Source organism: Myotis myotis, unplaced genomic scaffold, assembly GCF_014108235.1.
Source record: "Myotis myotis isolate mMyoMyo1 unplaced genomic scaffold, mMyoMyo1.p scaffold_m19_p_11, whole genome shotgun sequence".
NCBI lineage: Eukaryota > Metazoa > Chordata > Mammalia > Chiroptera > Vespertilionidae > Myotis > Myotis myotis.
Genome location: NW_023416315.1, coordinates 62,595,046 through 62,610,148, shown reverse-complemented (window position 1 = coordinate 62,610,148; position 15,103 = coordinate 62,595,046). Strand labels below are relative to the sequence as shown.

Here is a 15,103-nt window from a genome sequence, read left to right as displayed (position 1 = left end):
ACTCTGCATCTAATAGATTGCTTGTCTCCATTTTGTTTAGTTCTTTTCTGGAGTTTTGTTCTGTTCCTTCACTTGGGACATGTTTCTTTGTCTCTTATTTGGCAGCCTCCTTGCATTTGTTTTCTATGTATTAGAGTTGCTACATCTCCCAGGCTTGGTAGAGGGGCCTAATGTAAGTATTCTTAGGGTCCAGTGGCACAGCCTCCCCCATCACCCAAGCTGGGTACGCAAGGTGTGCTCCCCCCACTCCCAACCCCTGTGTGGGCTGTGTACACCCTCCTCTTGTAGTTGAGCCTTGAATGCTGTTGGCATGTCAGTGGGAGGGATCTACCCCATGGCTGTTCAGCTGCAAGGACTGGATGTGACCACTGACCTCAGACCACTGTGGAGGATCAGCTGTGCTGGAGCCCACCTCACAGAGCAGGACTGACTTCAGTGGTGCTCTGGTGCCTGCTGAGCCCACCCCTTGAGTGTGTCACTTATGGAGGTCTTTGGGTGGTTGTGCTTCGAAGTGGCTGAAGATATCCACTGGCTGTGCTGGCTCTGGGGCCTCTCAGGAGGTGCAGCTGCCACCTGTGTTCTGCCCGGGGCCACCTGGCATGAGCTATAAAGCGATCTGCAGATGACTGCTACTTGTGCTGGGCTTGGTGGTGCCCAGGCAAGGCCAGTCTGTGAACTGCTGCCTGGTGCTGAGCCTACGGCCACTTAGTGAGAGGTATGGGGCATGCTGAAGCCAGATCCTGCGTGTTTAGGAAAATCTGAAGCCTTGTCTGGAAAAGCTACGGGAAACAGCTTGGGTGGGCCCAAAAGTTGGGTGGGGTGGAGCCTCAGAGAATCACCAAGGCGGGGCAAACTCTGCGAGCCAGGTTATTGGAGTCTCAGATATAGCGCCTGCCTGCTTGCAATGTGGAGGAAGGGCTCAGTAAAGAAACAATGGCCTCTGCCAGTACTTAGGTCTGGGAGAAAGCTGCCCTGATGTCAGACAGTTCAGTTCCTCCTCATAGGTCTCATGTCTTTCAAGCTGACACACCAAGGCTGGAGCTCAGAGAGAATGAATCTGAGTAAGTCTGTGCAAGGGCCCTTCAAGAGGAACTGGGTGGGACTCCAGCAGCCTTCTAGCGCCCTCAGCCTCATTCCCCACTGGTTTTTATAGCCAGAAGTTATGGGGACTTCTCTTCCTTGCTCTGGAACCCTGGGTTGGGGGCCTGGTGTGGGGCTGGGACCCCTCACTCCTCAAGAGGGACCTCTGCAACTGAGATAGCCCTCCCAGTTTTTATCTGCCACACGGGGGTGTGGGACCAGCCCATCCGGCATCTCTACCCCTCCTACCAGTCTTGCTGTGGCTTCTTTAATTCCCTAGTTGTAGGACTTCCAGTTAGCCAGATTTCTGGCAGTTCTGAATGATAATGGTTATTCTATAGTTTAGTTGTAATAATTTTGATGTAGTTGTGGGAGGAGGTGAGTATGCTGCCATCTTGACCAGAACTGCCTACTCGTTATATTTGAATGAATGCTAGATGCTGTGTTTGGAAGATGAATTTTATTTATTTATTTATTTACTTACTTACCTTTATTATTTTTTAATCCTCACCTAAAGATATTTTTCCATTGATTTTTAGAGAGAGTGGACGAGAGAGGGAAAGACAGAGAGAGAGATTGATGTGAGAAAAACACATCGATTGGTTGCCTCCTGCACAAGCCCCGACCAGGCCCAGGCAGGGGAGGAGCCTTCAACCGCGGTACATGCCCTTGACTGGAATCGAATCCGGGACCCTTCGGTCCACAGGCCCAGGCTCTATCCACTGAGCCAAAATGGCTAGGGCAGGAAGATGAGTTTTAGAAGTAATTTGGATAATAACTATGTATGGTGTCAGATGGGTATGAGATTTATTGGGATGATTGCTGAATTATATAATGTCTAATCACTGGCTTGTACACCTGAAACTAATAATATTGCATGTCAATTGTAATTGAAAAATTAAAGTAAAAATAAGAAGTAATTTGATATCTAGAATAATATTAACCTCCTCGAGAGGTTTTTTTTTTTTTTTTTTTTTTTTTGAGAGGATTTTTATTTGCTTCTGCCAGATGTCTGAGGGCACTAGCAATCCTGGATCATCTTAATCCAATTTAAGGTTTTAAGACTTTTTCTGGGCCACTAAATTACTTAAAGCTGAGCTATACTTTGTACCATTCTCTTTGTTATTTACATTGTATATTTAGCATTATGTGGAAGATTCTTAAACCATACTTGGGTGGATCTGATACTGTATTGGGCTTAGATGTTTAGGAAAAACTGGACAGGAGATCAATGATCAGGAATAGCCAAAATACAACATCTTTTTAATATATGCTGTATTTAAGGGGAGGAAGATAGATATAATGAAGAATAATCTTTTTACCATAAGTTATTATCTATTGTATACTTCTGGAATGGTGAATTTAAAAATAAAGCTTCGTAGCAGCAAATCACATGAAATATTTGTAAAATACATTTTTGAAGTTCTTACACGTTCCAGAAGAGGGCATCCTAACATCGTGAATCCAGGTCAGCTTCTTTCCTGGATGCTTTTGAGACAGTTTTGCTCTATTACTGTACTGTATTGTCATAGTGGTAAGATTAGGAAAGGACTTTAGCTTAACTCTTTTATGTGGCAGATATGCAAACTGAGGCCCAGCTGGTAGAAATGATTTACTATACAATCATTCAACAATTACTTACTATAGACTCTATTTCTATATATAGGTACTATGAATAAGACAAGCAAGAGCTTGCTACTAAAGGTGTTTACAGACCAGTGGTGGGAGAAGGTATATATAATAAAGTAAGATATTTTCAGAAAGTACTGAGTGCTCTGAAGAAAGTAATGAAGTAAGGTCAATGAAGAGGAAGGGGTAATAGGGAGCTGCTTTTTCTTATCCTATTTCCCTCCCTCCACTGAGGTAACCTGTTCTGTTCTGCATTTGGTCTTTATCTTTCTCTTCCATTTCTTTTATGTTTTTGCTGTATATCAGTAAATAATACTTAGCATTGCTTTGCATGTTTTAAGTTTTATATGAATGGTATTACTCTGATGTTGTCATTTTATAACATTATGTTTATTCATTTGGTATTTTTTTTCTGAGATTCATGTTGATAATATGACTATATGTTTTCATTTTAACTGTTGTTTGGTAGTCCATTATCTGGCTGTTTCATATATTGGTAGAATACTTAGGTTGTTTATAATATTTTGCAATTATAATTGCTGCAAATTAAAATCATCTTAAATATTTTCTTGTGCATATTGTGAGGGTTTCTCTTGGCATTGGTTTTCAAACTCTTCTGACAATATCGCACAGTAATACATTTTACATTGTTATCTCAAATGCACATAAAATGAAATAACAGTTTTTCATGAAGTAATACTTACCCCCTACTGCAGGGAACACAATATCTGATATGTTCTATTCTCTTTCACTTTATTGCATTTTATTTAAAACAAAACAAACCAAAAAATTATTTATGAGCCACCATAGGGTGGAAACCTGCAGTTTGGAAACCATTGCTTGAGGATATACCCAGGAAGGAGAGGGAATTGGAAGGCAAGGATCAGCACATTTTCAGTTTTACTAGATATTCCAAATGTCTTTTCACATTGTTGCATTAATTTACATTCCCATAAGCAGTGTACTAGAGTGCCTGCTGCTTCTAGTCCTCACCTTATTTGGTATTATCAATCAGTTTTCGTTTTGGCAGTTTGGTGGGTATGAAATAGTATCTTACTATTGGTTTAATTTGCTTGGCTCTGAGGTAGAGGTTTCAGCCAGTGAAGGAAGACAAGATACAGCACCATTTCAGATCTTTATTGACTGTTCATTTTCCTCTTTTGCATATTTTGCAGAGAGTTAAGTTCTAGGGATTTGCTGTGTAACATTGTGCCTATATTTAACAATACTGTATTATACACTTGAAATTTTGTTAAGATGGTAGATCTCATGTTAAGTGCTCTTACCACAATTAAGAAAATAAAATGTTGGGAAAAATGTATCATTAAGATTTTTCCCCTTTCCCAGCTGTTTATGATGAAAGGTGGATAAAAAAATCATTCATGTTACTTGCTTTGGGTCTCTTTTAGAAGGGTTTATTTAAGTCAGACTTATACTACTAAACAGCACTAGAGCAGCAGAAGATTTCAGGAAGGCTTATTTTAATTGAGCCACTTAGAACATATATAACATTTATGCCAGTATAAATGTGAAGGATTAAACTTAATTTTTATTTAAGCCTTTTATGGATTCACAAATAAGTATACCGGTGGGTCATCTGTTAAAAATAAATATATAAAAAAGGCCCAGCCAGCATGGCTCAGTGGTTCAGCATTCACCTATGGAACTAGGAGGTCACAGTTCAATTCCTGATTAGGGTACATGCTCAATTCCCAGTGTGGGGCGTGCAGGAGGCAGCCAATCAATGATTCTCTCTCCTCATTGCTGTTTCTGTCTCTTCCTCTCCCTTCCTCTCTGAAATCAATAACAATATTTTTTTAAAAAAGGAATGTCTTTGATATGTTTGAGATTTCATGAATCAGAGACTCCAATAGTTCTCAATGGCCTACTTTTATTTTAGTCATTAGTTTCAGGGCAAAACAGACCAATTTTTATTACCATTTTTTCCCTAGAGTGGGATAGGTTTTCATTTCTTTCCTACCAGGATGTTTTCATCATTTTGACCTTTTGGTCAACAACTCCATTTGGAGCACAATTTTCTTATATATAAGAGAAAGTTTTCTAATTCAGTTGATACTTGTCCAGATACTCTACTCCTCTTATAGGTATTGTTGTTAGAATTCCAAGTATGAGTGATTATGTCTGACTTCCTTAATTTGGCTGTCACAGGAATGTAAATGAAATTTGAAATCTGTAATTTTTTTGTTTTGTTCTGGCAAGCTTCCTCTCAATGTTGCAATATCATCTAGCACCTGTGAGAATATTTCCTTAGCAGTATCAGTATACTGGCAAAACAAAACAAAAATCATTATATAAAATTCAAGCTGGTATGTGGTGGGGAGGCATGCGATTCACTTTTTTAAAAGATTCATTTTTTAAGTTTTATTGGTAGATTGAAATATAATTCATGTTGAATAATAGTGACATATATAGATAATATCAGGAATATTTTATATTTATTGATAACATATTAGGAAATAGTGCTACCTTTTTTTGTAGCTTTAATTGTGTTCTGTCTTGTATAGTTAACAGGCTCTGCATTATCTCAGCACATACATTATTATTTCAGGTCCTGTGGGAATGGCTGCTGCTGCTGCTGTGGCAACAGGAAAGAAACGGAAACGGCCTCATGTGTTTGAGTCTAATCCATCTATCCGGAAGAGACAGCAAACACGTTTGCTTCGGTGAGGGCGTTTTTATCCATATTGTTATTTCTCAAATATTTCATGGGGTGGACGACACAATTAGAACATACATTATTAGGTTCACCAAAGATGCCAAGTTAGATCCCTTGATGACAAAATTAGACCTCAAAGTACTCTTACAAAACTAAATAAATGCTACTAGAAATATGATTAACCAATGTATAATATTACATTAATTAATTCAGAAAATTTATATGCCTGCTATGTGCCAGGCATTGTTCTAGGCTTTGGGAATATAATAGTGGACAAAACATTCCATTAAAGAGTTTATATTCTAGTGAAGGGGGAGAAAAGTGAACAAATATGTAATATGTCAGATGATGATAAGTGCTATGGAGGAAAATGAAGTGGAGAAAGGAAAAATAAAGGTTAGGAGGTTAGGAGGAATATGTAGTTTCTCTTTTTTCAATAGGGTTGGTCTGGGAAATGCTCATAAGACCTTTGAACAGAGACCTGAAGTAAGTGAAAAGGCAACCGTGTTAATGGGGAAGGAGGAGCTTTTCCCCTGGGGAAATGGGGAATAGAAAGGAGAAAGGTTCTCAAGCGGGAAAGGAACATGATAGTCATGTTTGAGGAATAGCTAGAGAGAAAATGAGAGGAGGTAGGGTCAGTAGTAGTGGAGAGTCACATCATGAGGTCTTTTGGTCCAATACTGGGGCTTTGATTCTTGCACTGAGTGAGGTGGGAAGTCAGTGAAGGCTTTTGACCAAAGCAATGATATGGTCTGACGTATGTGTTTTTTATTTATTTATTTTATTATATTTTATTGATTTTTTACAGAGAGGAAGGGAGAGGGATAGAGAGTTAGAAACATCGATGAGAGAGAAACATCAATCAGCTGCCTCCTGCACATCCCCTACTGGGGATGTGCCTGCAACCAAGGTACATGCCCTTGACCGGAATTGAACCCGGGACCCTTGAGTCCGCAGGCCGACGCTCTATCCACTGAGCCAAACCGGTTAGGGCATGATGTATGTTTTAAAAGGGTCATTTAGGCTACTGTATTGACAATAGCCTCTAGGAGTATAAGAATGGAAACAAGGAAACCAATTAAGAGGCTAATGTAGCAGTCCAAGCCAGAAGTAATAGCGCCTTTAAACCACTGTAGCAGCAGCAAAGGTGGAAAGAGGTAGTCAGGTTTTGATTGTATTTCAGATCAGCTCCAGCATGATTCATTGATGGATTGGATGTGGGATGTGAGAAGGGGGAAAAGGCTGAAGGGTGACCTCAAGTTTTTTGGTCTGATTACTGGAAGGATTGAGTTGACACTTACCAGAAGAGGAGCAGGTATGGGGTTGAGGGCAGAATTAGGAATTTGGTTTTGGTTAAGTTTATGATACCTCTTAACTATTAAATAGAGATATAGAATAAGCAGTTGGAAATATGAATCTGGAATTCAAAAGAGAGATCTTAGCCCTGGCTGGTGTGGTTCAGTTGGTTAGGCGTCGTCCTGTGCACCTAAAGCTTGTTGGTTCGATTCCCAGTCAGGGTATGTGTCTGGGTTGTGGGCTCAATCCCTGGTAGGGGGAGTGCAGGAGACAGCAGATTGATGTTCTGTTCTCATATCGATGTTTCTCTCTCTTTCTCCCTCTCCCTTCCTCTCTCTAAAAATCAATAAAATATATATATATTTTTAAAAAGAGATCTTGGTTGAAGATATAAACAATATAGGTAGTATTTAAAACTATGTGTCTGAAAGAGACCACCTAGGAAGTGAGTGTAGACTTAAGCCTGAAGCACTGTACCCTTTAAATATTTTTGTTATTTTTATTTTAGACAGAGGAAGGGAAAGGGATAGTGAGATAGAAACATCAATGAGCGAGAGCCTCCTGCATTCCCCCTGCTGGTTATTGAGCCCGAAACCCAGGCATGTGCCCTAATCAGGAATTGAACTGTGACCTCCTGATTCATGGGTTGATGCTCAGACACTGAGCTACATGGGCTGGGCATACCCTTTAGAGTTTGGAGAGGTGAAAGGAACTAGCAAAGGGGTCTACAAAGCAACCAGTGCACCAGGAGGAAAACCAAGAGAGTGGTACCCTGGAAACCAAGTGCAAAAAGTGTTTCATGGAAGAGGGCACGTGATGAGCTCTAGCAAATGCTGCTGACAGTCAAATAAGATGCAAATTGACCTTTAGATTTAGCTACATGGGGGTCATGATTGAACTTAACCAGGACATTTTCAAAAGAGTGGCAACAACAAAAGGATTGGTGTGTCTTCAAGAGAGAATGGAAGGGAGGAATTAGAGACAGTGAGTATAATACAGACCATTCCTTCAAGGAATGCCACCAAATTTCTTGTTTGGTATGTTGTCTTTTGCTCATTTTTATTTCTTCAGAAGAGTTTGTAGGTAGCAAAGAAAGATTAGCATGTAGATGTGATACATGAAGGACTTAATATTTTGATTGCATAACATGTATTCATGTACTAGAGGCCCAATGCATGAAAATTCGTGCAAGAATAGGCCTTCCTTCCCCAGCTGCCAGCACCAGCTTCCCTCCTCTGGCTGCCGGGGGGCACCCAGGACCCGGGCTGCTTCTCTCTTCCGGCCACCAGCAGGCACCTGGGACCTGGGCTGGCTTCTCTTGGCCGCCCACAGGCACCCAGGACCTGGACTGGCTTCCCTCCGGCCACCCGCAGGCACCCGGGACCTGGGCTGGCTTCCCTGGCTTCCCTCCAGCCACCTGCAGGCACCTGGGACCCGGGCTGGCTTCCCTCCACCCCGGCTTCGTCAGGAAGGACATCTGGAATGACATCCGGTCTAATTAGCATATTACCCTTTTATTATTATAGATGATAAGAAATTTATAAAATGTTCTAGAACTTTTTTCTTATAGTATTTTAAATACTACATCCAAATTTTCTAGTATTTATTAGAATGTTGATTCCTAGTGGAGTGCCAGTCCATGTGAATGACATGTGATAAAAGCTAGAAAACAGTCTACATTAAGAACATATGAAGATTATACGAAACTAAAGGAAAGCTTGAAAAGTACTAACAGTAGCTTCAGCAAACATACAGGTTATATATCACTAGATGGGCAATTCTTCTCATTTCCTTTAATGATAGTACAGGCAGGAGGAATTAGAATGTATTATTTATAGACATATATTTGCTATGAGGAACATAGATAAAACAGTACATGGTTTTGGAGAAAGATGGAAAACTTTATTTTAGATATATTGGCTTCACTTCATTTGAATTGGCATGACTCACTAGTCCCTTAAAAGGATAGACTAATATATCTAGTCAGAATAAATTGTCTCAAGTCAAAGTAAATTTTGTGTCTGTCATCACTATAATTTTTCTTTTTAAACTGATTTATAATTTCTCTTTTCATTCCCTGAATCAGGAAACTTCGAGCCACATTAGATGAATATACTACTCGAGTGGGACAGCAAGCTATTGTCCTCTGTATCTCACCCTCCAAACCCAACCCAGTCTTTAAAGTATTTGGTGCAGCACCACTGGAGAATGTGGTAAGAGAACTGAGCTGTGTTCTCAGATACCCTTTACTTTCTCTGAGTTGTTGTTCACATTCTTTGTAGCATACTAATTATTACTTCTAACATCCTCTCATCCAGGATGGGAGTGGGGAATGGGGTTTTCAAACCACTTTATGCAAATAAAAATAAAAATGATTATGTCTCTTTCTACTTCCAATGACAAGGTATTTTACCTCACCAGACACAATGGGAAAAAATGGTATTCTGTTTGTTAAGAAATCAATGTAGAATTTTGTAAGAAAGTTGCTGATTTATGTCAGAAACAAAATGGTAGATAATTCCAAGATATATAAACTTCATGAGGCAAAGCTGGGAGCACTTTATTCATTGCTGATATTCGAGTTGCATATTTAAAATCTCTTACATTTATTCAAGATTTGACTTAACATTGCTTTAATTTTGATATATACTTAAATATTTTGATCGTATACCTGTCCATAGGTAACTTTATGAAAATACTATTTACTTATATGAACTACTTTTTCTCTGGCTGAAATAACTTTGAATTATTAGTAGAATAAAGATCTGTCCAGATTTAAATTGAATTTTGTTTTTAATAGGATAAAATCTATTTCCTCAAAATTACATTTGTCAGTTTTCTCCCATATTGAATGTGGACATTTCAAGGATTCAGAATTACTAATCACTTGAGATTTTATTAGTTGTTCTGTGTGTTTTTCCACACACACAGATGTTGTGGTTCTTCCTTAATGTTTTTAAGTTTTGTTTTGAGGTTTCCCCAGAATTCCTGAGACCCTAGAATAGGATGCATATTAGGACCTTTCCTTAAAGGAATATGGTGGAAAGCTTCTAGTTCACAATGGTGCCTGCCAAGCAGTCTTTAGTATCATCCTGTTGATAGACCTGAAATCTGGGCATGTCTTCTCTTCTGCAGTATTAAAAATTTTAAATATTGTTCTACTAATGTGATCTGTGAAAAAAGACTCAGCTAAAAGCCCTGCCAAGTTTGGTTTAGTGCAGTGGTTCTCAACCTTCTGGCCCTTTAAATACAGTTCCTCATGTTGTGACCCAACCATAAAATTATTTTCGTTGCTACTTCATAACTATAATGTTTCTACTGTTATGAATTGTAATGTAAATATCTGATATGCAGGATGGTCTTAGGTGACCCCGTGAAAGGGTCGTTCGATCGCCAAAGTGGTCACGACCCACAGGTTGAGAACCACTGGTTCAGTGGCTAGAGCATTGGCCCGTGGACTGAAGGGTCGCAGGTTTGATTCTGGTCGAAGGCATGTACCTTAGTTGCAGACTCTATCTCCGATCAGGGTGCTTTTGGGAGGCAACCAGTGGATGTGTTTCTCTTACATGGATGTTTCTTTCTCTCTCCCCCTCCCTTCCACTCTCTCTAAAAATCAGTGGAAAAATATCCTTGGGTGAGGATTAACAACAACAACAAAAAAGACTTACCTAGAAGACTCAGAAAAATACTTCTGAAAATTCCTCACTGAAAAATACAAAAGAAAGCTTTAGAAAACTGTTGGAATTGTCCATATAATACAAAAAGATATATAGATTTTATGAAACAAGAACAAACAGTCGTTTGATAGACTAGAATAAGGTAAAAAGAAGTAGATATTTTCCCATTGACTGACATTTAATAAGTATGGCTAAAGAATAAATACCAATAGAATAAGAAGCAAAATATTTCTTCCAGAACACTAAAGAGGAAAGAAAACCAAGGCTATATACAAAAGATAGAAAAAAGGGAAGGCATTCAAAACAAAACACAAGGCATAGAACAAGCTAATATTAGTGAAACTACTTATGTTATAAACCATAAATATAAATGGGTTAAACTCCCTTCTTAAGACAAAGATTTATAACAACCCAAATAAAAACCGAACTCTTTAATTTATGTGGCATACTTACAGTTACAAATGTTCAAAGTAGCTACAAATGATAATATTAAGAAAGTGAAAAGGTGACTTTTGTTATACCTTCAAGGTACAGAATATTCCTTAAACTTATATACACTGAATTATAGGCAAGTATTAAAGAATTAGACCCCATTGTTTACCATAATCAATTATGCACTATATTGCACATACTCTCACATTACTAACAGTTAAAAATAATTTAGATTTTATAGTAATGTGTAACATTTATTGAGTGCTTACTATGTTCTAGGTATAGTTATAAGCACTTGGCATGTATTATCTCATTTAATAATTTAAAAACTGTGACATTAGCATTTTCTATTTCCTGAAGCCATCATCATTCTTCCTTTTTGCTCTTCTAGCTGGAGCTGCTGAGAACTCTGGAAAAATTAAAATTCAATAGGACTGTGCATCTTTGGAATGTGGATTTCTTATTATTTTAAGAGTTTGTTGATGGGTGATTTAAAAATGTACTGGACTTATAATAGATTGAAATAGTTCTTATATTTTTTAGGGTTTTGTTTAATTCTTCACACTGTGTTCTACCCAAATTACCTCATGTTGGCAAACATGAAAAAGATGTATAACTTGCCCTAGCATGGCTCAGATGTTGAGCATCAACCTATGAACCAGAAAGTCACGGTTTGATTCCCAGTCAGGGCACATGCCCAGGTTGCGGGCTCAATTCCTAGTACGGGGCGTGCACGAGGCAGCCGATCAATGATTCTCTCTCATCATTGATGTTTCTATCCCTCTTTCCTTCTCCCTTCCTCTTTGAAATCAATAAAAAATATAGTTTTTTAAAACATATAAATTGACATGTCAAACAGGCAGATTATTGGTGTAATTTCCTGGAGGACAGATTGGCTACTGGTATAAAAAGTGCCCCAAAGCCTTGGTGGTGTGACTCAATTGGTTCAGCGTCGTCCTGTGCACCAAAAGGTTGCTGGTTCAATTCCCAGTCAAGGGCACATACTCAGGTTGTTCCCCTATAGGGGCATGCAAGGGGCAGCTGATTGATGTTACACTCTCACATCAATGTTTCTCTCTCCCTCTCCTTTACTCTCTGTAAAAAATCAATAAACTGTTTTTTTAAAAAGTTATAAAAAGTGCCCCAAATGTATACTTTTTAACCCAGTTTCCTTTTAAAATTTTATTCTTTTTTTTTCTTTTTTTTTTTAATTTTTTTAATTAAATCTTTATTGTTCAGATTATTACATTTGTTCCTCTTTTTTTTCCCCCCAAAATTTTATTCTTAAGAAATAATTGCTTAGGCCTGGCCGGCGTGGCTCAGTGGTTGAGCGTAGACCTATGAACCGGGAGGTCGTAGTTTGATTCCTGGTCAGGGCACATGCCTGGGTTGGGGGCTTGATCCCCAGTGTGGGGTGTTCAGGGAGCAGCCAATTGATGGTTCTCTCTCATCATTGATATTTCTCTCTCTCCCTCTCCCTTCCTCTCTGAAATCAATAACAAAAAATATTTTTAAAAAGAAATAATTGGTTAAATGAGCAAAGATGTATGTGTAAGGGTATTAGTCACGCTATCTTTATAGTATCTTTATAGTATTTTTAAAAATTGAGAGTAACCTCAAACTTCAAAGATAAGCGAGTTGTTAGATAAATTGATGGCTCATCTATAGATAGGACAGTTACACTGCCATTAAACATGATGACCCAGATCTTTCTATTAACATTTTTCAGATGGCGAAAATGTATTAAATGAGAAAAGTAGGTTATAGAACCATATATAGAGTTTGGTTCTACTTTAAAAGTAAATCTGCATTTTCTACATGCTTATGGAATTGTTGAGTGCAGAGGATTGTTGTAACTAATGCTTGTTTAGTATAGCCGATTTACAAAGCTTTAAAGTATACATATTTTCAATTCTGGCAATAACGCTGAAGTGTAGGTATATTAATATTTCATTTTGTAAATGAGAGTATTAGTTCAGAGAGGTTAAGTGATTTTCCCAAGTTTCCCAACTTCTGAATAATAAAGCCAGGTTAAGTCACTCTAGGATTTGCATTGAAGGTAATAGAGAACCACAGCTTCCATAGATTTGTCTAGGGTATTAATATGAAGTTTCAAATTCAGTCTCATTTTCTTAGTCTTTGCCTTCTCTTCTAGAGGGGAACAAATAGAGCTAGCTCCCAGTTCTCTACAGTCCTGTGAAAGGTCAAGATGGTTGTTTATAAGCAAACACTCACTGTTGCTACTACTAGCTCTTTCTGGGGAGGAAAGAGGCCTTTTAAAGGCATTATTCTGGTGCTGTTGAACAGCAAAAGTCACCTCCCTTGTTCCCCATCCTGGTCAGACCTGCAGAACTAAGAGAAGAGGTTAATCAGAGCACCTGGAGGGGGAGGGAGTGTGTGAGTGAGTGATTGATGGGGAAGTAGGAAATAAGAGTAAGAAACTTCATTTATATGTGCATATGTTTATATGTAGTTTTTAAAGAAGAAAGAAAAGTTATTTATATGTATATTGAAAATACAAATAACACAAAACGGACATAAAAATACTTCCAGCCCTGGCCCATGTGGTTCAGTTGTTTGAGCGTTGTCCCATGCACCAAAAGGTCTTGAGTTTGATTCCCAGTCGGTGAATACAGGAGGCAACTGATGTTTCTCTCTCTCTCCCTCTCCTTTCTCTCTCTCAAGTCAATAAAAACATTGAAAAAACAAATAAACAACTTCCAAACGATTGTGGCCATACCAATCAAACAGCATGGTATTGGCATAAAAACAGACAGAGATCAATTGAATAGGATAGAGATCCCAGGAATAAACCCATGCTTACATGGTCCATTAATATTTCACAAAGGGGGCAAGAATATACAATAACCAAAGATAGCCTTTTCAATAAATGCGTTGGAAAATTTAACACATACATGCAGAAAAATGAAATGAGACCACCTTCTTATACCACATACAGGAATAAACTCAAAATAGATTGAAGACTTAAATGTAAGACTTGAAACCGTAAAACTCTTAGAAGAAACATGGGCAGTAAATTCTCAGACATTTCCAATAGCAATATTTTTTCTTTTTTTTTTTTTTTTTTTTTTTTAATTAAATCTTTATTGTTCAGATTATTACATTTGTTCCTCTTTTTTTTCCCCCCATAACTCCCCTCCTCCCAGTTCCCGCCCCACCCTCCACCCTCACTCCCCACCCACTGTCCTCATCCATAGGTGCACGATTTTTGTCCAGTCTCTTCCCGCATCTCCCACACCCCTTTCCCCCCCAGGAATAGTCAGTCCATTCCCTTTCTATGTCCCTGATTCTATTATAATCAACAGTTCATTCTGTTCATCAGATTATTTATTCACTTGATTCTTAGATTCACTTGTTGATAGATGCATATTTGTTGTTCATAATTTGTATCTTTACCTTTTTCTTCCTCTTCCTCTTCTTAAAGGATACCTTTCAGCATTTCATATAATCCTGGTTTGGTGGTGATGAACTCCTTTAGCTTTTCCTTATCTGTGAAGCTCTTTATCTGACCTTCAATTCTGAATGATAGCTTTGCTGGATAAAGTAATCTTGGTTGTAGGTTCTTGGTATTCATCACTTTGGATATTTCTTGCCACTCCCTTCTGGCCTGCAAAGTTTCTGTTGAGAAATCAGCTGACAGTCGTATGGGTATTCCCTTGTAGGTAACTGAGTTTCTTTCTCTTGCTGTTTTTAAGATTCTCTCTTTATCTTTTGCTCTTGGCATTTTAATTATGATGTGTCTTGGTGTGGTCCTCTTTGGATTCCTTTTGTTTGGGGTTCTCCGCGCTTCTTGGACCTGTAAGTCCATTTCTTTCACCAGGTGGGGGAAGTTTTCTGTCATTATTTCTTCAAATAGGTTTTCAATATCTTGCTCTCTCTCATCTTCTGGCACCCCTATAATTCTGATGTTGGTACGCTTGAAGCTGTCCCAGAGGCTCCTTACACTATCCTCGCATTTTTGGATTCTTTTTTCATTTTGCTTTTCCAGTTGGGTGTTTATTGCTTCCTCGCATTTCAAATCATTGACTTGATTCTTGCGCTCCTCTGGTCTGCTGTCGGGAGTCTGTATAATATTCGTTATTTCAGTCCGTGTATGCTTAATTTCTAGTTGGTTCCCCAATATAAGATCGAGGGTCTCATTAGTTTTCTTGTAGATCTCATTAAGTTTATCGGCGGCTTCTAAACAGTTCTTGAGAGACCTTAAAAGTGTGGTTCTGAACTCTATATCTTCCATTGACAATTTTGTCCTGTTTCTTTGTCTCCGCATTTTGTTATGCTTCCTTGGTGCACC

General features: G+C 38.5%; 1 protein-coding gene across 9 annotated transcripts in view; it reads left to right on the top strand.

Annotated features, from left to right (window-relative positions):
- The window catches only part of NRF1 (nuclear respiratory factor 1), a 132,126-nt gene that overhangs the window by 49,909 nt on the left and 67,114 nt on the right, over positions 1-15,103 (top strand). For 7 of the 9 annotated variants that reach the window (XM_036328707.1, XM_036328710.1, XM_036328714.1 and 4 more), the window contains exons 3-4: positions 5,279-5,393; positions 8,769-8,895. In XM_036328707.1, coding sequence (XP_036184600.1) covers positions 5,279-5,393; positions 8,769-8,895 — 242 coding nt within the window. Of the gene's footprint in view, positions 1-2,746; positions 2,826-5,278; positions 5,394-8,768; positions 8,896-15,103 lie in introns of all 9 variants that reach the window. The other 2 variants (XM_036328712.1, XM_036328713.1) reach the window with 2 other exon arrangements.